Consider the following 25,686-nt stretch of genomic DNA (forward strand, 5'->3'; position numbering starts at 1 on the left):
ATATGAACAAACTCAAGGCTTGAACACCAAATTGATAATGATGAACAAAATCATCGCAAAAATTGAGAACAACTCAAAGTTAAGTCAAATGTTCAATCTAAATATGGTTATGATAATGATACATTTTCAAATCTTAAACCATTTGTATCCTTAAAATCAGTTGTGCCCTTAGGGATCATGACCCTCATGTTTCATCTTCTTTTTTAAGTTGAAATTCTCTTCTTGCTGTTATGCCTGAGTTATTTAATTCCATTTCTTTGATTTAATTAAGTTTTATGAAAAACTAAAAAATATGTATGAAGTTATAACATTATTATCTTTATTCGATATTGTTCGGTGGGACCACTTTGTAGACCTTTTTATGTTGTCATTAATAATTTTAAGAACATAGAGTGTTAGATGCAGACAGTTTAAACAGATTCGTTTACTCATACCAGTCACAATACATGTAGCTTGTAAAATTGTGTATTAAGATATTGGTAAGTATTTATTTTAATGTGATATCATTTCCTGTCTTTATCTACTGAACAATGGGTTTCTAAGTAATAAGATTAAGTACTTAAAGATGAAAGGAAGTTTAATAACCAGTTTCTGTTTGTGTTTTTTTCTCACTTAGATAGTTGATCTTATTGCTTGTGAATATGGGGAACACATCGCAAAAAGGTAAGCAAAGTAAATGTAAGTTTGAAATATTGCTTTAAAATCAGTTTGCTTTGTTTTCATATTTAAATACCATATATTCCTTACATTTTCTAATATAATCACTCATACTTAGTTACCAACTGCTCTTTGTTTTATCCAAAGTGATGGCTGATATGCGTTCTGGCTTGTATGAACAATGTCATTAAAATATCAGTCATGTGACCAGCGTCATGCACAAATGGGTCTTATACCATATGCGGTCAGTAGGAGCTACCCTGTCCGCTATAATGTCATGCACGATTTTGGGGCCTCATTTAGCGGTAAGATAGATCCTTACCAGATGATGGGTCTGAGCTACGCTGGTTGCATATAGCATAAGAACATGACGCAGCACATATGATTTGTTTGTGGTTTGTATACTTATGATAGAGCGTTAACAAAACATTGTTCTTTTCTTCTAACCTGAACAACCCTAATCTTTTTTTTTAAGTTAAAATTTCAATTATTTAACACATCCTTTAAGATTTGCTCATATCCATAAAATTACCTTTTACATTTAAAAAAGAAATATTGTTTGAGATATTGATTTTTTTTAATCCTTACTTTAATAAGTGGGAAATTATTATAAAAAGGTTACATTTGGCTGACCTCGGTATTCTTTTTTAAGATGCTAGCGAAAACAAACACCTCTTTCCTGGCATCTTTGTATCTAATTTTTTATATTTCTAAAACTATGAAGTGCTAGGGACATATAATTTATATTTCTGATCTTAGTTTTTTATATGGGAAAGGCAAAAATAACTTCAACTACAGTCGAATTTATTTTCCAATGATATGGAAGTTTAAATCTAATTAAGTGCAAAGTAGTGCAATATTTGCCTTATTTCTTGGTAATAAAATATATCAACAGTAAGATACTGAGCAATATGTAATACAAAATATATTAACAGTTAGATACTGAGCAATATGTAATACAAAATATATCAATAGTAAGATACTGAGCAATATGTAATACAAAATATATCAACAGTAAGATACTGAGCAATATGTAATACAAAATATATCAACAGTAAGATACAGAGCAATATGTAATACAAAATATATCAACAGTAAGATACTGAGCTATATGTAATACAAAATATATCAACAGTAAGATACTGAGCGATATGTAATACAAAATATATCAACAGAAGGATACTGAGCAATATGTAATACAAAAGATATCAACAGTGAGATACTGAGCGATATGTTATACAACATATATCAACAGTAAGATACTGAGCAATATATAATACAAAATGTATCAACAGTAAGATACTGAGCGATATGTATTACAAAATATATCAATAGTAAGATACTGAGCTATATGTAATACAAAAGATATCAACAGTAAGATACTGAGCAATATTTAATACAAAAGATATCAACATTAAGATACTGGGCAATATGTAATACAAAAGATATCAACAGTAAGATACTGAGCTATATGTAATACAAAAGATATCAACAGTAAGATACTGAGCAATATGTAATACAAAATATATCAACAGTAAGATACTGAGCAATATGTAATACAAAAGATATCAACTGTAAGATACTGAGCAATATGTAATACAAAAGATATCAACAATAGATACTGAGCAATATGTTATACAAAAGATATCAACAGTAAGATACTGAGCAATATGTAATACAAAAGATATCAACAGTAAGATACTGAGCAATAAGTAATACAAAAGATATCAACAGAAAGATACTGAGCAATATGAAATACAAAAGATATCAACAGTAAGATACTGAGCAATATGTAATACAAAAGATATCAACTGTAAGATACTGAGCAATATATAATACAAAAGATATCAACTGTAAGACACTGAGCAATATGTAACACAAAAGATATCATCAGTGAGATACTGAGCAATATGTATTACAAAAGATATCAACAGTAAGATACTGAGCAATATGTTATACAAAAGATATCAACAGTAAGATACTGTGCAATATGTAATACAAAAGATATCAACAGTAAGATACTGAGCAATATGTAATACAAAAGATATCAACTGTAAGATACTGAGCAATATGTAATACAAAAGTTATCAGCAGTAATATACTGAGCAATATGTAATACAAAAGATATCAGCAGTAAGATACTGAGCTATATGTAATACAAAAGATATCAACTGTAAGATACTGAGCAATATGTAATACAAAAGATATCAACAGTAAGATACTGAGCAAAATGTAATACAAAAGATATCATCAGTTAGATACTGAGCAATATGCAATACAAAAGATATCAACTGTAAGATACTGAGCAATATGTAATACAAAAGATATCAACAGTAAGATACTGACCAATATGTAATACAAAATATATCAACAGTAAGATTCTGAGCAATATGTAATACAAAAGATATCAACAGTAAGATACTGAGCAATATGTAATACAAAAGATATCAACAGTAAGATACTGAGCAATATGTAATACAAAAGATATCAACAGTAAGATACTAAGCAATATGTAGTACAAAAGATATCAACAGTAAGATACTGAGCAATATGTAATACAAAAGATATCATTAGTTAGATACTGAGCAATATGTAATACAAAAGATATCAACTGTAAGATACAGAGCAATATGCAATACAAAAGATATCAACAGAAAGATACAGAGCAATATGTAATACAAAAGATATCAACTGTAAGATACTGAGCAATATGTCATACAAAAGATATCAACAGTAAGATACTGAGCAATATGTAATACAAAAGATATCATCAGTTAGATACTGAGCAATATGTAATACAAAAGATATCAACTGTAAGATACTGAGCAATATGTAATACAAAAGATATCAACAGAAAGATACAGAGCAATATGTACTACAAAAGATATCAACAGTAAGATACTGAGCAATATGTAATACAAAAGATATCAACAGTAAGATACTGAGCAATATGTAATGCAAAAGATATCAACAGTAAGATACTGAGCAATATGTTATACAAAAGATATCAACTGTAAGATACTGAGCAATATGTATTACAAAATATATCAACAGTAAGATACTGAGCAATATGTAATACAAAAGATATCAACTGTAAGATACTGAGCAATATGTAATACAAAAGATATCAACAATAGATACTGAGCAATATGTTATACAAAAGATATCAACAGTAAGATACTGAGCAATATGTAATACAAAAGATATCAACTGTAAGATACTGAGCAATATATAATACAAAAGATATCAATTGTAAGATACTGAGCAATATGTAACACAAAAGATATCAACAGTAAGATATTGAGCAATATGTAGTACAAAAGATATCAACATACAGATACTGAGCAATATGTAATACAAAAGATATCAACAGTAAGATACTGAGCAATATGCAACACAAAATATATCAACTGTAAGATACTGAGCAATATGTAATACAAAAGATATCAACAGTAATATACTGAGCAATATGTAATACAAAAAATATCAACAGTAAGATACTGAGCAATATGTAATACAAAAGATATCAACTGTAAGATACTGAGCAATATGTAATACAAAAAATATCAACAGTAAGATACTGAGCAATATGTTATACAAAAGATATCATCAGTAAGATACTGAGCAATATGTAAAACAAAAGATATCAACTGTAAGATACTGAGCAATATGCAATACAAAAGATATCAACTGTAAGATACTGAGCAATATGTATTACAAAAGATATCAACAGTAAGATACTGAGCAATATGTAATACAAAATATATCAACAGTAAGATACTGAGCGATATGTAATACAAAAGATATCAACAGTAAGATACTGAGCTATATGTAATACAAAAGATATCAACAGTAAGATACTGAGCAATATGTAATACAAAAGATATCAACAGAAAGATACTGAGCGATATGTAATACAAAAGATATCAACTGTAAGATACTGAGCGATATGTAATACAAAAGATATCAACAGTAAGATACTGAGCGATATGTAATACAACAGATATCAATAGTAAGATACTGAGCAATATGTAATACAAAAGATATCAACAGTAAAATACTGAGCGATATGTAATACAAAAGATATCAACAGTAAGATACTGAGCAATATGTAATACAACAGATATCAATAGTAAGATACTGAGCGATATGTAATACAAAAGATATTAACAGTAAGATACTGAGCAATATGTAATACAAAAGATATCAACAGTAAGATACTGAGCAATATGTTATACAAAAGATATCAACAGTAAGATACTGAGCAATATGTAATACAAAATATATCAACAGTAAGATACTGAGCAATATGTAATACAAAAGATATCAACAGTAAGACACTGAGCAATATGTAATACAAAAGATATCAACAGTAAGATACTGAGGGATATGTAATACAAAAGATATCAACAGTAAGATACTGAGCAATATGTAGTACACAAGATATCAACAGTAAGATACTGAGCAATATGTAATACAAAAGATATCAACAGTAAGCTACTGAGCAATATGTGATACAAAAGATATCAACAGTTAGATACTGAGCGATATGTAATACACAATATATCAACTGTAAGATACTGAGCAATATGTAATACAAAAGATATCAACAGTAAGATACTGAGCAATATGTAATACAAAAGATATCAACTGTAAGATACTGAGCAATATGTTATACAAAAGATATCAACAGTAAGATACTGAGCAATATGTAATACAAAAGATATCAACAGTAAGATACTGAGCTATATGTAATACAAAATATATCAACTGTAAGATACTGAGCAATATGTAATACAAAAGATATCAACAGTAAGATACTGAGCAATATGTAATACAAAAGATATCAACAGTAAGATACTGAGTAATATGTAATAGAAAAGATATCAACACTAAGATACTGAGCAATATGTACTACAAAAAATATCAACAGTAAAATACTGAGCAATATGTAATACAAAAGATATCAACAGTAAGATACTGAGCTATATATAATACAAAATATATCAACAGTAAGATACTGAGCGATATGTAATACAAAAGATATCAACAGTAAGATACTGAGCAATATGTAATACAAAAGATATCAACTGTAAGATACTGAGCAATATGTAATACAAAAGATATCAACAGTAAGATACTGAGCGATATGTTATACAAAATATATCAACAGTAAGATACTGAGCGATATGTAATACAAAATATATCAAGAGTAAGATACTGAGCAATATGTAATACAAAAGAGCCTTAATGCATGAAGTGCTCCCCGCCATCTTTTTCAAGCAGCCTCCCCCTCATTTTAGAAAAGAAGAGTCGCTAGCTTTTCCAAATTGTAAACAAATGAGTCGCTAACACGGTCAAATTGTCAAAAAAGACCTGAAAACGTTCTATTATGTTTTGAAAATATGAGTCGCGATTTTCTTTCAATTGTAAAAAAATGATTTGAAGACTTCTCAAATTTGTAAACAAATGGTCATTCTGCACAAGTTAATCATGGACTATGATTCCAGCTTTAGGAAATTAGTTGTTGAAAGAAAGTCATTTCTAAAGGAACATCCAGAAAAATTGTCGTTTAAGCGTGCGCAGACTGCACAGGCTAAACTTGGAAACACTTTAGGCATAGGTATTAAGCACCATTTGTCAGAGCGCAGTTCAATAATTTATGCAGTGTTCGGAAATAATCTTTCTCTATTTGGTTTCAGTAAGAACCCCAACAGTTTTTATAAAAATGTCATGTCTTTTTTTCAAAATGAGGAATAATGGCTACAACTTTCAAAATTATGAAATTATTGATAATTTCTTATTGCATGATGCATTCAATAGGGTCTCTGCAACATATTCTTTTTCAGCAAAAGACTTCACAATTTATCAAGCGAAGTGTAGATGTGTAAGACGCTTTATTCATGCCCAAATAATCCACACCTTTCTGAGTTATTGCCCTTGATCATTGCTGACAGAGCTCTTCAGCAGTATTATTCACATTTGTGACAAAGCTCTTCAGCAGTATTACTCACATTTGTGACAAAGCTCTTCAGCAGTAAAAGTCACAATTGTGACAAGCTCTGATTAGTTTGTCTAATAACTATAAGAAATTTCCTTATTGCAATTAAACATCAAATGTATGCAATAAAAAAAAATTGTTCGAAACATATTTATATTATATCATAAATATATATGTATGTATATGATGTATTAGCGGGTATGATTTATTTTTTTTAAAGTATACTAATTTAAACAAAACCATTTGAAGACACTTTCATATTCTGTAGAAAGTCTTTCATATTTCTTGATTTTAAAAGAATCTGGTGAAATATGGGACAAATGATAAACTTTAACAAAAATGTTATCAATTGAAAATATTGTCATACGTGTATATGCAATATAATTCTTTCAAGAAATCCGAAGCCGAATATCTAACATTAATAAAGTCTTGAAGTATCCAGAGAAGGCCATGGGCACATTCTAACACATCTTCTGAAGTACGATTATAGTTATTGTATAAAATAATAAAACTGTTTAATTTTCAAATCTTCTTGTTGTGAAGATATGAACTATGGCAAGTTTTCAAATATCAATTGAGCTGAGAGGAAAAGTTCTCAAATCTTCTGTAAAAATAAATCATCTGACTTTACCTTAACAGGTGTATGGTTATTATTCTCTTTAGTACCATTTCAAGCCTGCCAACATTAACCAGACACCGAGTTCAATTTGCATGAGTATGTTAAATTACTGTTATGATGAAATAATTGGTTTTGGTACTCGAATTAGGGTTTATAGACTAAATAATATCTTGCTTACTTACTGTTATGTAATCATTTCCTCTTAACATGTTCACATGTTAAACCATGTGCAGGACACCGACTGGGACGTTTTGCGAAAATGGGTCTAATGTAATATGCGGCCAGCATAACGCCAGATCAGCCTGTGCCAGCGTAGGACCAGAGCGACCATGTCTCTTAATGAGACCATGAAGCCTCTGCATATTAATAGAGTGGTTTGGCGTTACTTTGATTGCGTATGGCATACGACCCATTTTGCATTTTATGGCTAAGTGATGCAAACATAATTAACATGTCAAACATGCACTCGGGGTGGTCTAGAGCTACGCTGGTTACATATGGTATAATACCCATATTTGCATGACGTGGCTAAGTTATACCTATAGAGTATACAAGTATTGATAGTTCGGGTCAATCTTTGGGAGCTGTAATTTCAGTGTTTTTTACCATATTAGGAATGGGTCCCTTTGGATTGGGAACAAATGTGTCATTTTGACTAAAATAGTGTTGTTGCTTTTTTGTTAATGACACTTTAAAATTGACAATACATGTGATTTCACTATGTCATTTACTGAGGGTCAACTTATATAGATGGATTTAAGATGAACTAAATGTTGATACTTTATTTATTTTTGTCCTCATTTTTAGAAAACCTTTAATTGGGAATTTTGAGGTCCCATTTTGGATATATAATTGGTTCCAATGAGATTGGGTTCCTCTTCAGGCCCCAAATTTGAACAATTAAACACACTGAACTTGAATGCTTTCCCTCGGGATCTTCTTAAAAAATGCCGCTGGTCATTTTACTTGCCCTGCAAATTGTGAACTGTAGTATGCTATTTTACAGTTCATCGGCATAGAAATACGCCGTTTAGTGAGCGCAAGAAACTGACCTTGGGGAAAGGTCATGTCAATGTCTGTTTCATCAAGGGAGATCTAAGACGGGAAGAGGTACGTGTTGCTATGATGATTGTATTCTTTAAATAGCTGATATTGGATTTCTTCTAGTGATTCAGTACATGTCATAAACTACATTTTTAGTAAGAATTATTTTATAAATGAGCCTTGCTTGTGGAAACAAGGCTAAATGCCTGCGTCATGAACTCTGTACAGCCTTATCACGAACGACACTTTCCGCTGTTATGGTAGTTTTCAGTTAAAGAAAGTCTCTTCTTAGCAAAATACCAGTCTATGTGAAACATTTCGTCCCTGATTAGCATGTGCACACTGAATAGGGTAATCTAGGATTACTTTTACGCACATACATCAAGTACCGTCGTCCCAGAGGGCGGCTTAATTTAGAAACCATCAAATAGTTGATTATGATACAGTGTTGCTACTTAAAAAAACAACACAGTTGCATTCTTATAAAATGATTATTGGATTCTAAATTATCAGATAACCATGTGTTCAAAGTTCAGATCATTTCTGTAGAATTTTTGAAAGCATCTTTATGTTAAATATTAAATCAGTGAAAATTCAGCTGCACAATCAGGAGAAAACTTAAAAATAACATTTGCTCCTTCATTTATTGCAAGGCACTAATTACCAAACAGTAAGACACAGTGCAAACGTAGGAGACACAACTTATAAAAAGCAGCAGAAATAATCAAGAGTTTAATAAACTAATTTAAAACTATTAAAACAAGAATAAAATAAATGATTAACTGTATCACGTTTGGCAGGTGGATGTGATTGTATGTACGGCTAGCAAGCTTCTCGACCTCCGTAAAGGTCACGCCTCGAATAAAATTCTGAAGGCAGCTGGAGACAGCATGGCAGCTGAGGTACAGCGCTCGTACCCACATGGTATTGACTACGACGAGGTTGCTGTTGTACAATCTGGTAATCTCACCTGCAGAAATGTCTACTTTGTAGCCCTGCCAGAGGCTGGGACCTCTGGGTCGGATGACAAGGTGAGAAAAATTTGTCTTAAGAGGGAGAAAAATTTAAGGTAAAAGGAAATAACACTTTCTATTAATTTTGTCATTAAATGTTTGAAATGTATATATTTAATGATCTGAATTTTGAAAGCTGCCATAAAAACAAGAAGAGATTTTAAGAAAGAAAGAAAGAAAAAGGTTATCTAACATGGGGTTGAACCAATGACCTTTGGATTCCTCACGCTATCGCTGACATCTTACGCATGACTTTTCAGAATGCAGTTAAAGTAATTGATAACCTCCAAATTATTAAATTCTTTGGGAAATGTTTATGCTTTTTATGTTATTTATTGCTAATGATGAATACTCATAAACACAATTTAATTTTTACCAGTCTTCGTAATAATGGTTATTTTGCTCCCTGATGTACAATGTTCTTTTATATTTTAAATATGTGACAAACATTGTCTTTCCCGCAATCTGTTTACAGTCTTTTACATTGTTTTATATAAGATGACACCTGATTTCAAGACCTTGATTGGGACTACCCATCCCATATGGTTCAATGTTACTGTTAGTAAAAAAAGACTTTAAATGCAATTCAGTTGATGTAAAGAAACTTCATTTTTAGATACCTTAGGAGTATGAGTATTTGGTTTGTTTTCGATGACCATAAAGCATTCTAAGATTTGTTGTTCCTAAAATTTCTTTGCTTCGTGTTTGTTTTTTAATACTGTTTATAACGGTGTTCACATGCAAGATATCTAAATATTTATAAAAGATTACAAAGTGCTTTTATATTCCAAGATGCTTCACAACACTGTGACCATGTGCCTAAAAAAGGCAGAACAAAGCAAAGTCAAATCCCTGTCACTCCCTGCCCTGGGCACTGGCCGTCTGAAGTACCACCCTGCCATGGTTGCCGCAAAAATAATACAGAGTGTAGAAGACTTCAGCAACAGTAATCAAGGCACCAACATCAAATATGTCAATGTTGTCGTGCACTATAAAGATGATGAGTCCTTTACGGTAATTTAATATTGCACATACAATCCTGTGTAACTAGTGTTTTTACAAATATTCATTTTTTTTCTTCTTTTTTACAGGAAAAAAGCATATGATATTGAAACGGAACCAATAAAATGAGAATATGTTTAAAAAAAAGGGGACGATTTTGCAAAGACTGATAATTTAAATATTACTCATTGCTTATATTTGCATTATGCATTCTAACAACTATCTTATTTATTATGTTTGTGCTTAGATAAAAAATCAATAAGGCATTATATATATATATATATATATATATATATATATATATATATATATATATATATATATATATATATATATATATATATATATATATATATATATATATAATATTATGACGTTTTTAATGTGTTCACAATTTTGTTTGTACATGTTTTTGTTAACTGATATTCTTTTCAATATTTCTGTAAAAATATCATTTTGTGACAAGAAACATTTTTGTCTTAAAATAATAAGTTCTTAGTTGATATATTACTTCTTTTTAAATCACATATACACTATAGTCTACAGTTATGTGGAAATATGATATAAGAGCCACTTAATTGCCATACACCTCCTTTCCATAGATTTGTGATTTGCAGTATTTGGAATTTTAAAAATAAGATTTATAAATCTATAGTGATCCGATGAAATAACTAACTAAAATATATCATATAAACACGTTTCTTTGTCATATTTAAATTGCTTGAATACTGATTTTTTTTCATAGTCTTAATCAGTAGTATGAATGTAAACATGAACATAGGAAATGGCGTAAACGTAATATACTAAGGTAACATTATTTGTCTGAAAATAGATAATTATAACACATAATATATATATATATATATATATATATATATATATATATATATATATATATATATATATATATATATATACAAAAGTGAATGAGAGCTGATACAACATCCTTTGTGCACTTTTTAATACATTTTTTTTATTAATCAGATGCTTACTCAGTTCAGGTCAGTACCAGTTTATGTACATGTATTTCGGTACCAGTCATTGTATATGTATTTCAGGCATTCGAGAAACAAGCAAGGGGTCGCGCTTGCCAACCGATCAATCACAACGGGGCTGTGTCTTCATCTGGGGCAGTATCTTCATCGAGGGCACCTGCAGGGGTTCGGTCTATCCAGAGGAGTAAGCTAAGGGAGAATCTCTTTTTGCGGCATATGAACTTGATAATTGCTCGATATTCTGCTCTTTCCTCACTTTTGTGGGCATATAAACTTGCTTTATTTGATTTGTTTTTTGTTGTTTTTTTTTTGGGGGGGGGGGGGGGGGGGGCGGGGGGCAGTTCGACTCTTGATATTTCAACAGTTTTGACATTTGTTATCGTATTGAATCATATCTAGTTAAGCAATTTGCATACAGTTTTAGTGTTTAATATAACGCAATAATATTTTTTGTTAAACTTTGAACGTTAAAATTAACAATATTTGTAAAAGAAATCATAATTCTTAACAAAGTATAATCAACTTATCTCTTCAAAATATACACATCTTAAAGAAAAAAGAACTGACATTTATTCTTCTATTTGAAACGTAGCTTTCCAGTAAAACAGATATTTTTAGTAAACAAAGAAACTCCCATACGGGAGATCCAGTTAGAAACATCAACGAATTAAAATGCTCTCTCTGGTATGCTAGCTCCAACTCTACTTAACATGCAATTCAGCATGTACAATATTTACGAACACACTCATATGTAATTGGTAATCAAATTCATAAAACATTTCCAACTGAATTTAATGTACGTCTAAATGGAGGGTTGTACGTATACAATTAACATTTAAGAAATATCTTAAGTGCGTTCATTTCTTTTCACATAGTTTATATTAAGTTTATATTTATGATAATGACCCTCCATCGGTTAAGATGGACATTCACACGTGGGTGTGTAAAGAAGAATGTATTTATACTTTCTGTCAGTTACAACAATAATAAGATTAATATGGGCAGTTTTAAATAAAAGATAATACTGTTACATATAACGATCCATAAATTAATATTTTGAATGATACCATGCTTATTTAACATTAGAATAAAACAGGTACCTCGGTATGCATTATATATTGTTGAGAGTCGACATGAAACTCAAATTATCGGTATTTAACATGATAAAAATCACTTGCATTGTATTAAAGGGGCCTTTTCACAGATTTTGGCATTTTTTAACTTATTCATTAAATGCTTTATATTGATAAATGTAAACATTGGATCGTAAAAGCTCCAGTAAAAAATCAAGAATAAAATTTAAAAAAGGAAAAGAACATTGCCCGGAGCAGGTTTCGAACCAGTGACCCCTGGAGTCCTGCTAGAGTCCTGAAGTAAAAACGCTTTAGCCTACTGAGCTATTCCGCCGAGTACACATCCTTGACGTATTTCATACCTTATATAAGCAATCTTCGTAGTTTCACAAAATTTAACGACAAAAACAGAACTCTCCAAATTATTCAATCGTTTCGCGTTGCAACGCTTTATAATTTTTAGGTTTTAAAATCGTCAAAAGATGCATATAATGGCTATATTAGACCATGGTAAATGTTCAGTATTACTGTTTCCTCACAAATATCATAACTAAAACGAAAATTTGCGAATCTGAAACAACTTTTTTCAATTTTGTCAATTTACCAAAGCGTGAAAAGATCCCTTTAAGTTGAAACTTTGTTGTTGAGTCTTTCATACTTACTTCTATTGGTTTGCACTGGCTGAACCACAATAATTATGTAGTCGTTTCTTAATAATCACTAAACAACCTTCTTAAGGCAATGTTTGCCATTTGTATTTCTACTCCCATTTAAAGGGGCCTTTTCACAGATTTTGGCATGTATTGAAGTTTGTCATTAAATGCTTTATATTGATACATGTAAATATTGGATTTTAAAAGCTGCAGTAAAAAACACAAGAATAAACTTAAAGAAAGAAAATAAAGTAACCCTTAACTGGGCTCGAACCACTGACGCCTTGAGGAAAAGTATATCGCTTAGACCACCCGGCCGTCCGTTCTCATACAATAAGTGATTTTTTACTTTATATAAGCAATGCTCGTAGTATCACACAATATAACGACAACAACAGAACTCTCCAAATTATTCAATCCTTTCGCGTTGCAACGCTTTATAATTTTCAGGTTCTTAAATCGTCAAAAGATGCATATAATGGATATTTTAGAGCATGGTTAATGTTCAGTATTACTGTTTTCTCACAAATATCATAACTAAAACGAAAAATTGCGAATCTTAAACATTTTATTTTATTTTGCCAATTAACCAATATGGCCCCTTGAATCTATTAATGTATCTTCCTATCCATGCAATTTTTCTTTGTTGAAGTTACGCTTGAATCCAAACTCATCGACTGGTTGTATTCCAAAGAAAGAGCTTTTATATATTCAATAATACATATTTAGAATCTTTCAATTTTTCACGCTTTTGTATAAGTGTTGACACACCCGTCTTTGACGTCACAAAAACGTAAAAAGGCACACTATATGTATGAATATGAATGGACCAACTGATGTAATCTTGTTGACTTTCCTAATATCTAAATATTCTCGCACTGGTAACTTGAGACCTTGTCAAAACTGTTGTTGTTGTTGTTGCGTTTAGGTATCAACTATGCTGGTCCACAGACGGATATTTGCCTGGGGAACATAAGTGTTAGAGTAGTGACTGGCAAACTGGCAGAATTCAATGTAAATATTCCATTATAATTTTCTAAAATTTTAGCTCATACTTTGATACGATATACGGACATATTTCAAATTATTATTGTTATAAATCGTACTAGATTGACATGTTATTTGTATCTTAATTGTATACAAAGGTTAATCGAAATCTTTGAGGTTCCTTAAATCTGGGAAATTTTGAATGAAAAATACAAAATATTATTTGTTAAAAAACATCCAACACAATTTAAACTGTCAGACAAAATTAATATAGTGGCGTGACCAAAGAAGATTTAATAAGATTAACAAATGTAAACTACATGTACGTATATAATAGTATTTTTTAAATATTGTATTACCTCACATATTCAGGCAGATGTCCTGGTTAGCAACTGTGGCACGGATTTGAAACTAAAAAATGGGGGCCTTGCTGAGTCCCTACTAGAGGCCGCAGGGCCTGAACTGCAGGTAGGAAGGGTCTGAACTGCAAATAGGTATGGTGGGGTCGAAACTGCAGGTATGTTTGGCATTGTCTGAACTGCTGGTAGGGTTACGGTCTGAACTTCAGGTAGGTATAGGAGGGTTTGAAAAGCAGGTTGGGTTAGAGATTGAACTGCAGGTACGGATGGCATGGTCTGTACTGTTGGTAGGAATGGCAGGGTTTGAAATTTAAGAAGGTAGGAGCTGAACTGTAAATAACTAAATAAACATGGTTTGAACTGCAGGTAAGCAGAGTCTGAAGTGAAGGTATGATTTTTGTATAGCTGACATGAAAAACACTTTAATGCATACATATTTGTACATACATAGTTTGCAAAACAATGACAGCAAAGGATAATTGTGGAAGCTTAATTACGTGATATAATTATTAAGAAGTTAAGAAATGTGTGTTTGAACAATTTGGTCGTCTATCATAATTGGCATCGAATGTGTTGTAAATTATATGCAATATTGCTATGTATGTTCACGAGCTACATATGTCTAGCTCTTTTGAGCAGTCTCTGTGAAAACGGGGCTGTATGCATGTTTATAAAGTGTCGTCCTTTTAGCCATCGATTTCTGCAAATAGCATATAAGGAACGACTCCTTCCACTTGAATGGTATTTTTGTATAAAGAAGTCTATTCTTAGCGAACATCCATTTTTGCGGTAAGTGTCGTCCCTGGTCAGCCTGTGCAGACTGCGCAGGCTATTCTGGGACGTGTACTTTACTTTTACCTGAAAATTCCCAGAACACGGCCCATCTGTTTTCAGGATGAATGTGATCAGAACTTCCCAAACGGTATTCGGCAGGGAGACGTCGCAGCGACCAACGGGTACAATCTACATTGTAAATTCGTATTTCATGGGTCAATACCGCCCTGGGACAACAACAGTCTAACGGCTGAAAAGGTTCGTCACACAATGTTTAAGTAAATACAATATAAAATTATATTTTTTTTACAAACAGCATTGATCAAAATAGCAAAGAAATAATCACATAAATAACATATAAACAAAATTTGCAGTCAGGTAATTAGTAAAAAGAACTTTTCAATTCAAATTTTGTGTCATTACTCCTAACTTCTTAACGGTAAAAATAACAGACATTCTAGCATGAACTTAATTCAGGACCATTCTGAATAGTGCATACTTCTTCACTCGAAGTTTTTTCTATAATTCACATTAACCTTGCACAGTGAAAACAGACCTTTATGCATTGTGTTAAGTTTCTGCCTATATGACTTTTTGTTTTCATGCATTTTGTTATAAACAAAAATCCATTTTAGGGGGAATGTGTACTCCGTAATAAGCCTGCGCTGACTGTAAATAATAGTTTGGGACATCACTTAACGCAAATGCAGTAAGTTCGGTTTTCACAGAGTGCTGCTCATATGATATTAAATCAATAAATGTGTTATTGTTTGCTTCAGGCACTCTGTCGCTTCATAGATAGTTGTCTTAATATGGCGGAGCAATGGTCTCTAAGCACCATGGCGATTCCTGCTCTTGGGACCGGCTCTACGAAATTTCCCGCCAAGATTAGCGCCGAGCAGACGTTCCAATGCATCAGCAAGTTTGTGAACAGCTTCCCACAGGGAACCTCCCTTAAGCGTATCACTGTTGTCGTGTTTGACGGGACTGCAGACTGCAAAACGGTTAAACAGGTATGCATTAAATGATTATTATTCTAATTAACTGTGAAACGGGTACGTCTTTAACTATGTATAAATATTGTCCTAAATAGTATTAAGATTATATTTCATTTATTGTTTTATTTCCTGAATTTGTTCAATTGAAGGTTCTGTTTTTATTCCATATTAATAAGTTATTATTTAGTAACACTATTTTATTTCACATGCTTATTAGTTTATCTGGATAAAATGTAAATACGAATCTAAATAACATGGCATGCAGAAAAATGATTTCTTTGACTACTCTTAAACATTCTCTTTTAATAGAAAATGTAAGACACGTACTACCGAGTACATTTTCATTAAAATTCAGCCATTGTTTATACGTTGTTGACTGGCCCAGGCACAGTATAACGATGTTTGATGTTTGTATCTAATAAAGGGTTTGTGACACAATAGTTTATTTATCAATGCTTCTATCGACTATTCACTGAATAGTCCTAGCTATACTGCTTACCAAAATGTCTGAGTCTGTGTGTGGGAAATGCTGTAGGTAAGAAAAATGTGCAACATCTCCATATGACTGTTGAGCTAAAAGTATTCAAGTTTATCACCTGTGTTTAGGGTTAGAATTGTGTGGGATCTCTGACACGGCCGGTAAACACGCGCGCCATCTCTTTTTTTTAAATTAACAAATGAGCCATTGCAACTTCCGAGGTGGCGCTCAGGCCCATATGTTTTTTCATGGATACTTTTACAGGATGATTAGATTTAATGTGCTTTTTTTAACATAATTCGAATTATTTTTAAAATCGGCAGTGTAGTGCGATTGATCGAATATTAATCCAACAAACAATGTACATAAACATACATTTAAAGCCATTTAAAAACGTGAGAACCTTTATAAGTTGCGGCATGGTGGAGTTTTAACAAGCATTTCGATATTGGCTTCTTGCCGACGTAGTAGATAATTTCGTATTTTCCAAAAGAGATAGAGCAAATGCTAAGGAGATGGCGCTAATGATAGGAGGTGGCGCCAATGCAGGATGTATCAATTAACAGTCGTATCAGGATGAAATTATCACATGCCGTACATTTGATAGATAATATTATTTGTTATATTTACTTTATTTTTCAACGTACATAAGAAGGCCCAAACCTTTACAGAACATAAACACATTATACAATAAATAAGATGCAGTTTTTTTAATTATATAAGTGATCAACTCAATTAAGAAGTCATCAACATGAATAAAACATATTGTACGATATTTACCAAAAATTTGCAATACTCAATAAAACCAATAGCTTAATGTTCAATATTATCACAATAGTCCAACGACAGCAATATTTGTATATCGTATGATAATTCACGAAATAAATATAAGATAATACTTCTTCTTGAAACGATGATGTGTGTCCCTTAATTCAAATGCTTTATTTACTAAAAGGGCAAGGTCAACGAATCTAAATAAGGCTTATATATGTTGTTTTTTTTCCACTATCAACTAAAAACAAATTAAGATAGCTCGGTCTTTTCCGTTAACGTTTTTTATAATACATGTTAAATGTTCTTATATGTTAAATCAAGACTTCTTTTTTTAATTAAAAAAAAACGCACGCGACTCAATTTTGCTGAAGTAGTCAACTTAAAAAAAGAATACTATAACAATTAAAAGACTTCTTTTAAGTATCAGGGTAATATATGTTACAAAACGCATATAAAATACTCGTTACAGAATGATATTTTGTAGTTATTAATAAATTGAGAACAGCCTTAATGTACAAACGTCCTGGTGCTGGCAATATGCCAAATATAAATGAACACGCTCAAACTAGAAATTTCGAGAGTTGAGTGTGAAATGGGTGTATCTACTTCGCCTTTGTACGTGAGATAAGATAGTCTCCGTCTGAACGCTTAGTTTACATCTCTTAACAAGAGCTGTCACCATAGGATGACTTATGCCCCCTATTAACGCTTGATAGAAGTTATGAGCTTTTTTTGGATACCTAAACGCAGATTTTGAAACCTAAACGCGGACCCTTAGTTCAAGGTCAAGGTCACAGGGGTCAAAATTTGTGTGCGTATGGAAAGGCCTTGTCCATATACACATGCATACATAATATGAAGGTTATATCTCAAGGGACATAGAACTTATGAGCATTTTTCGAAACCTAAACGCAGATTTCGAAACCTAAATGCGGACCCTAAGTTCAAGGTCAAGGTCACAAGGGTACAAATTTGTTTGCGTTTGGAAAAGCCTTGTCTATATACACATGCATACCAAATATGAAGGTTATATCTCAAGGGACATATAAGTTATGAGCATTTTTCGAAACCTAAACGCAGATTTCGAAACCTTAACGCGAACCCTAAGTTCAAGGTCAAGGTCACAGGTGTCAAAATTTGTGTGCGTATGGAAAGGCCTTGTCCATATACACATGCATACCAAATATGAAGGTTATATCTCAAAGGACATATAAGTTATGAGCTTTTTTCGAAACCCATACGCATATTTCGAAACCTAAACGCGGACCCGAACTCTAAGGTCAAGGTCACAGGAGTAAAAAAAATTGTGCGTATGGAACGGCCTTGTCCATATACACATGCATACCAAATATGAAGGTTATATCTCAAGGGACATAGAAGTTATGAGCATTTTGCGAAATCTAAACGCAAAGTGTGACGGAAAGACGGACAGACAGACAGACGGACAGACAGACGGACAGACGGACAGACGGACAGTCCGATCACTATATGCCCCTTTTTCTTCAAAAGGGGGCATACAAACGTAGTGCTGCATCCATATGGGTTTCAAATTATACCACGAAGAATAAAAACTGTGTTCAACGCTAAACCGCTCAAAATAGATAGTCAGTTAAACTAACTGTTAATAAAAATATTTAAAACACATAATAATTTGACTTTCTCTTATTTCGCGCAGTTTTTGTATTTATCACAAATGCGGGGATTCGATTTATCCGTTCTCAAGATTTCATCGGTATAATGCTGGAAGGTTTAAAGTGTACGAGGTCAGAAGCGATGTCAGAAAAATCAGTGGCGTGATTGTTCGTTCGTTTGCACTCATTTTTGATAAATGGTGAATCAGGAATGTTAGGCACGGTCGCTTCTGTAACCGAGATCAAAGCCAATCCGACGCATTGCAAGTAGTACCTTCGTTAGAAGATAATATTATGCGCCAACATTTGACAGATGCTTACGTTTTAAATTCTCGCTTTGTGCTCCATCGTAAAAGTATTAGACAAAAGAAACCATTACATAAAATATTTCACTTTAAAAAAGCTATAAATGTGCATTGGCGTCACCTCCTATTATATTCTGAGCTCCACCTCCTTGGCATTGGCTTCATCTCTTTTGGAAAAGTGCAAATCTATTAATTAGATCGGCTAGAAGCCGATGTTTTTGTGCACGCATTAACGTGTACAGGTTTAAAGCAATCGTGTTATGTAATGAGCGATTTAATTGGCTGGGAATTTGCTCGTCACACAGGCAAATGACATCGATTTGCTTTTAGGAATTTTACCATGCCACAACTTAAACGTTTTCAAATGGGTTGTGATTGTATGTTTCTGTACATCTTTGGATGAATTTATAATCGCTGAATCGTTCTATATTGGCCGATTTTAAAAATAATGCCAATTATATTGAAAATACATATAAAACCTAATCGCCCTGTAAAATTATCCGTTCAATTTCAAAACATCCGGGCCTGAGCGCCACATCGGAAGTAGCATCGGCTCATTCATGAATGCGTCTCAAAAAAGGTGGCGCGTGTGATTAACGGCCGTGCTGGCCGAATTCCAGGACTCAGCTTTGCAATTTAGAAGAATAATGCATTTTGTTTGCTGATAAAATTCTGGTAAATATGTGTGTGCAACTACTCCATATTTCGTTATCTAATACAGACAATTAAATATTCATTGACCAAGACAATTAACGGTGACATGCTTTTTAGAAGGATTATGCAACATTTTAATACTTATACAAGTATTTTAAGGTGTTCCTGGAAGATGACCTTAAATAAAAATTGTAGGTATTTTTTTGTCTTATAATAAAGCAAGTTAATACGGTATATGTTCAGGGTATTGATAAGCAGTCACTAACCATGACCAATAAGTTTGAACTGCCGTTATCAGGATTATGCCCCCTTTTGTACTTAGAAGAATAAGGTTTATGTTTGCTTGCATCTCAAAATTCAGATTAAAGTACACATCTCTATAACTTCTTTAGATATTCTAACAAAACTTCACGTATGTCCTCTGGTTCATCAAGAAAGGTCACTGACCAAGGCCTATAAACCGCATCTTCAATTAAGCAGAATTATTACTAAGTTTACGTTGACAATTAAGGTAAACGTTTGCATTTTGGATTGCATTAAGGGCCAGTTGGGTCAGATTTTCGCAATATAATTTAGTTTGGATGTAGGTTTGTTTTGTTATTTTGTTTGTTGGTAGCTTACATATAGACCTACGATTACCTCGATAACTCAATTTTCTGCGTTATATGAAGACTATTATCGCAAAATTATATTACTTGAGCTACATGGAATAGTCATGTTTTTCATTAGAACATATAAGTGTCAGGATACATAAACTATACAACTGCTTCAAGCATTGGACTAAGATCTATGTCTTTGTAGTGATTTAGTTGGACGAATGACGGATTTGGGAAATAATACTAAAATAGAAGAATTGTCGATTGAGATGCATTGTGATTGTTTTTGTTCTTCTATATTTGAAGAAAACAGACATTTGAAAATCTAAATACCAATTATTACGAAAGTTTGGATATTTTACAGGCATTTGATGAAGCATTACAAAAGACATTGCAAGAAAACGGTAAGTTAGTAAACATACATACATATATTTAATGTGAAATTTATTGTTTTTTCAAAGATGGTTTGAAGTCAAGGAATTTTATTATGAATCCCTGTCCTAAGTCCCCTACATGTGTAACCGAATTGGACTATGTATTGACCTCTGGTTATTCTTGCTGTACATGTATTTATGTGTCATATTGTCTGCCTAAATTTGGATCTTGCAATAACTCAAAACGTACTTAAACTAGGATGATGGAACGTGTAATGTGGATAGAGGGCTACATTTAAAATGCATGCTATATGAGTTGTTTTGGTTGCAGAGATACTTGGGAACCTACATCTGGATCTTAGGAAATCTAAGACAAAATAATACTCCCATCGTACAAAATGGAACCTCATGTCTGTTAAGTAAGGTTAAGATTGGTGAAAAGTGAAGGAGTTAGAAAGCTAAATCAAAGATTTTTCGAATTATTATATAAACAAAGGGTGAGGATGTGCTTTGGCTGGTTATAGAGCTTCATTTATTTACGTTAACAATACATTTCCAGCGTGTTATGTGAAGATTTGATGAACGCAGTAGGATTAAGAGAGTGGGAAGCTGCCTGCCTTTCCAACAATCTAAAAAGGGTGTTCCTATAATAATTTTAGTTAAGAGACCGACTTACAAAACGTCAGAAGCTAGGTTGATGAAACTTGGTATTTGATAGAGGGCTTTTTAGGGGGATATGCTCGTTATTTTATTTTTATCCATATGTCCAAACATTAGCCGAAAAATCTTTATCCTGTGATAACACAACAAAATGGTCAAGCTTGATGAAACTGAGAATGTAAATAGAGAGCAATATGCGGAATTATGTTGGTTTATACGTCGGACAAAAATTATAATGGGCAAAGAAATAAGGATAATTTAAGCTATATTAATACAATTGACAGATGTAATTTTTTGCGTTTGCTCTGAAAACATTAATCCAGTAGGAAAAAATAACAGGGAAGTATATACTCATTACGGCTAACAATTTGGGAAAAGCAAGCTTAAGGTCATGCGGCCAGATGCTTGTATTATTTCTTAATCTGTGTTGCTAAATGCAGAAGTAACATAAAATACAAAGGCAATGCTTTAGAATACTTATTTAGGTGAATCATTCTATTTTAATTATAAATGGAGCACCATATTAAATACACCACGGAAAGTTTTAAAACAATGTAAACAAATGTTAACCAACACTACACTTTATAATTCAGATGCTATTCATCGGTCACAATAAATATTGTTCCAGTTGACGACGATGTGGACAACGGCGATACGGATCGAGGCACAAAGGAATGGTTCAAGTCCATGTACAGGTGCGAGCCCCGTTCTCCTTGCTACTGGACTACGTTCCACAGCAGCAAGACCCTGAAGGATTGGGGCCTTGATGCCCCAAATAGTCCTTTTATTCGGTTGCCTATTACAGGTCAAGACTTTCAGGATGTAGTTAAACTCGTGCATGACACTTGGGATGACCAGCACGTGGGTCACGGGCGCGATGCCAAAGGGCTGAGTGAGCTAAACTACACCAAGGTGATAATCACAAGAGTGGAACGAATAGAAAACTATGAGCTTTTTAATAAATATGCCGTTAAAAGACAGGACTTGTTTAAAAAAGCAATAAATACGGGCGAGCCATTTAGGTGTGTAGAAAACTTGAGGGGGTCAAAGGGAACAGTATTAACAACTAGCAATATAGGACATAACTCGGTTCTAGCTTCCGAAGTGTATAATGAAGTTAACGAACATTACATGTTTCATGGGACAGATGTGGTCGATAAAATAGTGGAACAGGGTCTGGATTGTAGGCTGGCTGGTCAGAATGCCATGTTTGGACAGGGTGTCTACTGTGCGGAAAGTTCTACAAAAGCAGATCAATACGCAGGTATGTTAAAACAGACATTCAGTGAGAAAACTGTTTTTCATATTTCCATATATTTTCAATCCGCTTGTTTAAAAGATAATTTGTACATGATGTATTCAGGTGATCATACACTTACTGCGTAAATTGTATGGCTATTACCTAGCGGATCGAGCTAAACCATAGGCCAAATAAAATAAAAGTTTGGCGCTCTTTGTGCCACATTTTTCACCTGGTCAGGCACGATATGGTAATGTCTTGTAGGTCGCTTGTTTAAATAAACTATCTGACTAACATATTCCTCTAGATTTAAACTTAAGCAGCCAGGGCCCTCAATCAGTCAGTCAATTTTACAGCGAAATGCGTCTACTTCTACCAGCAAACATTTTCCCTGGTTCAAAATGAATTAAATTTCCTTCGGATATTTACCTGTTAAAACAATCCAAGTATTGTTTGTTAAACACAGTTTACTTAAAGTTAGAAATGACGCTAACATTCTGCTATAGCATCAATAACAAACCGAGTTAGGACATATGCAACCGCGTATTAACTCAAATAAGATTTTAATACACGATAAGGTCAGACGGAAACAATTGGAAAATACATGTAGTTCAAAAGCAAGGCGCAAATTGAAAGACTATTATACTAATTTAGTATGAATATTAATTGTTTGTAAGTATAGGTCATAATTCATTTGAAACTATGACGAGCTGTATGATTGTTGCATTGATCCAAAAAACTTCAGAATAGAGTGGCTGAAATTTTAATAATGAATTAATTACATTGTTTAAACAGTACTAATTGAACCGCATCGTGCGATTATGGATCTTCAGCCATATGCAGTTAGAAGACGCGAGGTCTGGTAATATCCTATGTTGTCCGCTATTAACCCATGTATGCCTAGTGGACTTTCCAATCCTTCTAAATTGGATCAATTTATTTCAAAATTAGGGATGTCTAGTATATTTAATTCAATATTTAGAATAGTTCTTACAGAAATTCCTTTAAGCAAACAGCACAGACCCTGATGAGACGCCGCATCATGCGTCTACGCTGTTTGCCAAGGCCTTTTTTGTCTAGACGCTAGGCATACATGGGTTAAGTAAACCAAGGTTTTGTGGATTTCATTAGCGGAAAAAGTATCTCCTGACCACAACCTGCCGCCTATGGATGAGCGCCATTTTTCTCATGATATGTGTCAATGATTCTAAGTATTGAGTCCCAAGAAACGTTTATTGCATACGGGCATTGATTATTTTTGACCATGTCTAAGCATTTCTAAGTCTCATAGAGTTCGGATGATTCTAGGTTGCACACTATTTTGCACCATCGACTGTTTAACCCTTATCCTCAGTTGATTATGATGATCCGTGTATTTCACCTAATGTTATTACTTGAACCCTCCTGACTGCTGTATATTTCATTACATTCTAGTAAGTAAATATATGTGAAATAAAATAAGTATGTCATTGTATTAAAACAATGCACACGTCAATTAGCACTTTACTATAGTAAATGACACTAACCTATACATATAAACATTTTTTGCAAGATCCAAAAGGTATGCGGTCGCTAACTGACAGGAAGATGCTGCTGGTGCGGACCTGTCTCGGAGAGCCCTTCGTCACGTCCAGCGCAAAGTCATACGCGCGACCCCCCTGCACGTCATGCCAAGAGGACAAGTGCCACTGTTCCAACAACCAGTTTTATGACTCAGTCATCGGAGATGGGTCGTGGAATTTCCGTGAATTTATTGTATACAACATGACTGATGTATATCCTGAGTATATTGTCACTTATAATCGCGTTTAGTGCCAAAGCAATTGTTATTTGATATAATATTGTATAAGTTTCTTAAGATGAAACTGGTTTTGTTTTTATGGATTATTTTGCAAATAGTACTTATTAACGCTATATTAACACTTTTATGAACTTAAACATGGTCCTGATCGTAAGTTGTTGTGTGTTTTTCGCTGGTCACTTTTGCCATTATATTCGTGCAAGATGTATTGGTGGTTTTGCTGAATGAAATATGGTCATGACTACACATAACTTGATAATAGTTTTGTTCTCTTAATAATAACACCTTTTTTTATCCTATTTTGAGTAATTGTGTGCATCAAATTTGAGTTTGTCTTCTGTATTGGTCTTAACATGTTTATACGAAAGTGAAATATTAATTACAACAAAATGCTTCTGCAATACTGCAATAGTGCTGTACGTGTGTCTGTCCGCATGTTACCACATGATACCGTTTGTGTTTCTTTTACTGCGATACATATGTATAATTCATGCAATGAATGTAACATGTTTTGTTAAAGTCGTTGAATCTTGTTATGAATCATTTAACCTATAGGAAGTTGATTCATTTTGTTGAACATATTTACTTCAGGCAGTGAATTTACGCATTTTCCTTTCTTTAATGTCATATAAGCTTTTTATAATGGAATATAAGAACATATATCATATTCAAAAGAATTATACCTGTATTGAATTTTTATTTTGCTTCAATTTGATGAGTGTATAATTTGCCAATTACGTGGACGTATAATTCCTAAAATGACAAATCAATTTAAACGATATATCACCCATTTTGCCTTGTCTTAAGAATACAGAATTGTAAACACGCAGTCATCATAAATAAAAAAATTAACAAATTCAACATAAATTCATCATACATTTGAACATTTATCGTGTTTGGTGACTTAATGTGAACCTTCTGTTTGAAATGCTTCAACTGTGCACAACCCTCCTCAGTACATTATTAGAAATAAGCCTCGCTCTAGGAAAACTGGTCTT

General features: G+C 32.8%; 1 protein-coding gene across 1 annotated transcript; it reads left to right on the forward strand.

The window, feature by feature from the left end:
• The first annotated feature begins 565 nt into the window (after positions 1-565).
• LOC127876355 (protein mono-ADP-ribosyltransferase PARP14-like) lies at positions 566-25,686 on the forward strand. The gene is made up of 12 exons (XM_052421467.1): positions 566-663; positions 8,284-8,387; positions 9,122-9,352; positions 10,127-10,348; positions 11,395-11,515; positions 13,986-14,071; positions 14,417-14,512; positions 15,298-15,435; positions 15,957-16,190; positions 20,978-21,017; positions 22,276-22,911; positions 24,440-25,686. The coding sequence occupies exons 1-12, from the start codon at positions 642-644 to the stop codon at positions 24,697-24,699; spliced, it is 2,190 nt and encodes a 729-aa protein (XP_052277427.1). The 5' UTR covers positions 566-641; the 3' UTR covers positions 24,700-25,686.

Source organism: Dreissena polymorpha, chromosome 4 (genome assembly GCF_020536995.1).
Source record: "Dreissena polymorpha isolate Duluth1 chromosome 4, UMN_Dpol_1.0, whole genome shotgun sequence".
In the NCBI taxonomy this organism is placed as follows: domain Eukaryota; kingdom Metazoa; phylum Mollusca; class Bivalvia; order Myida; family Dreissenidae; genus Dreissena; species Dreissena polymorpha.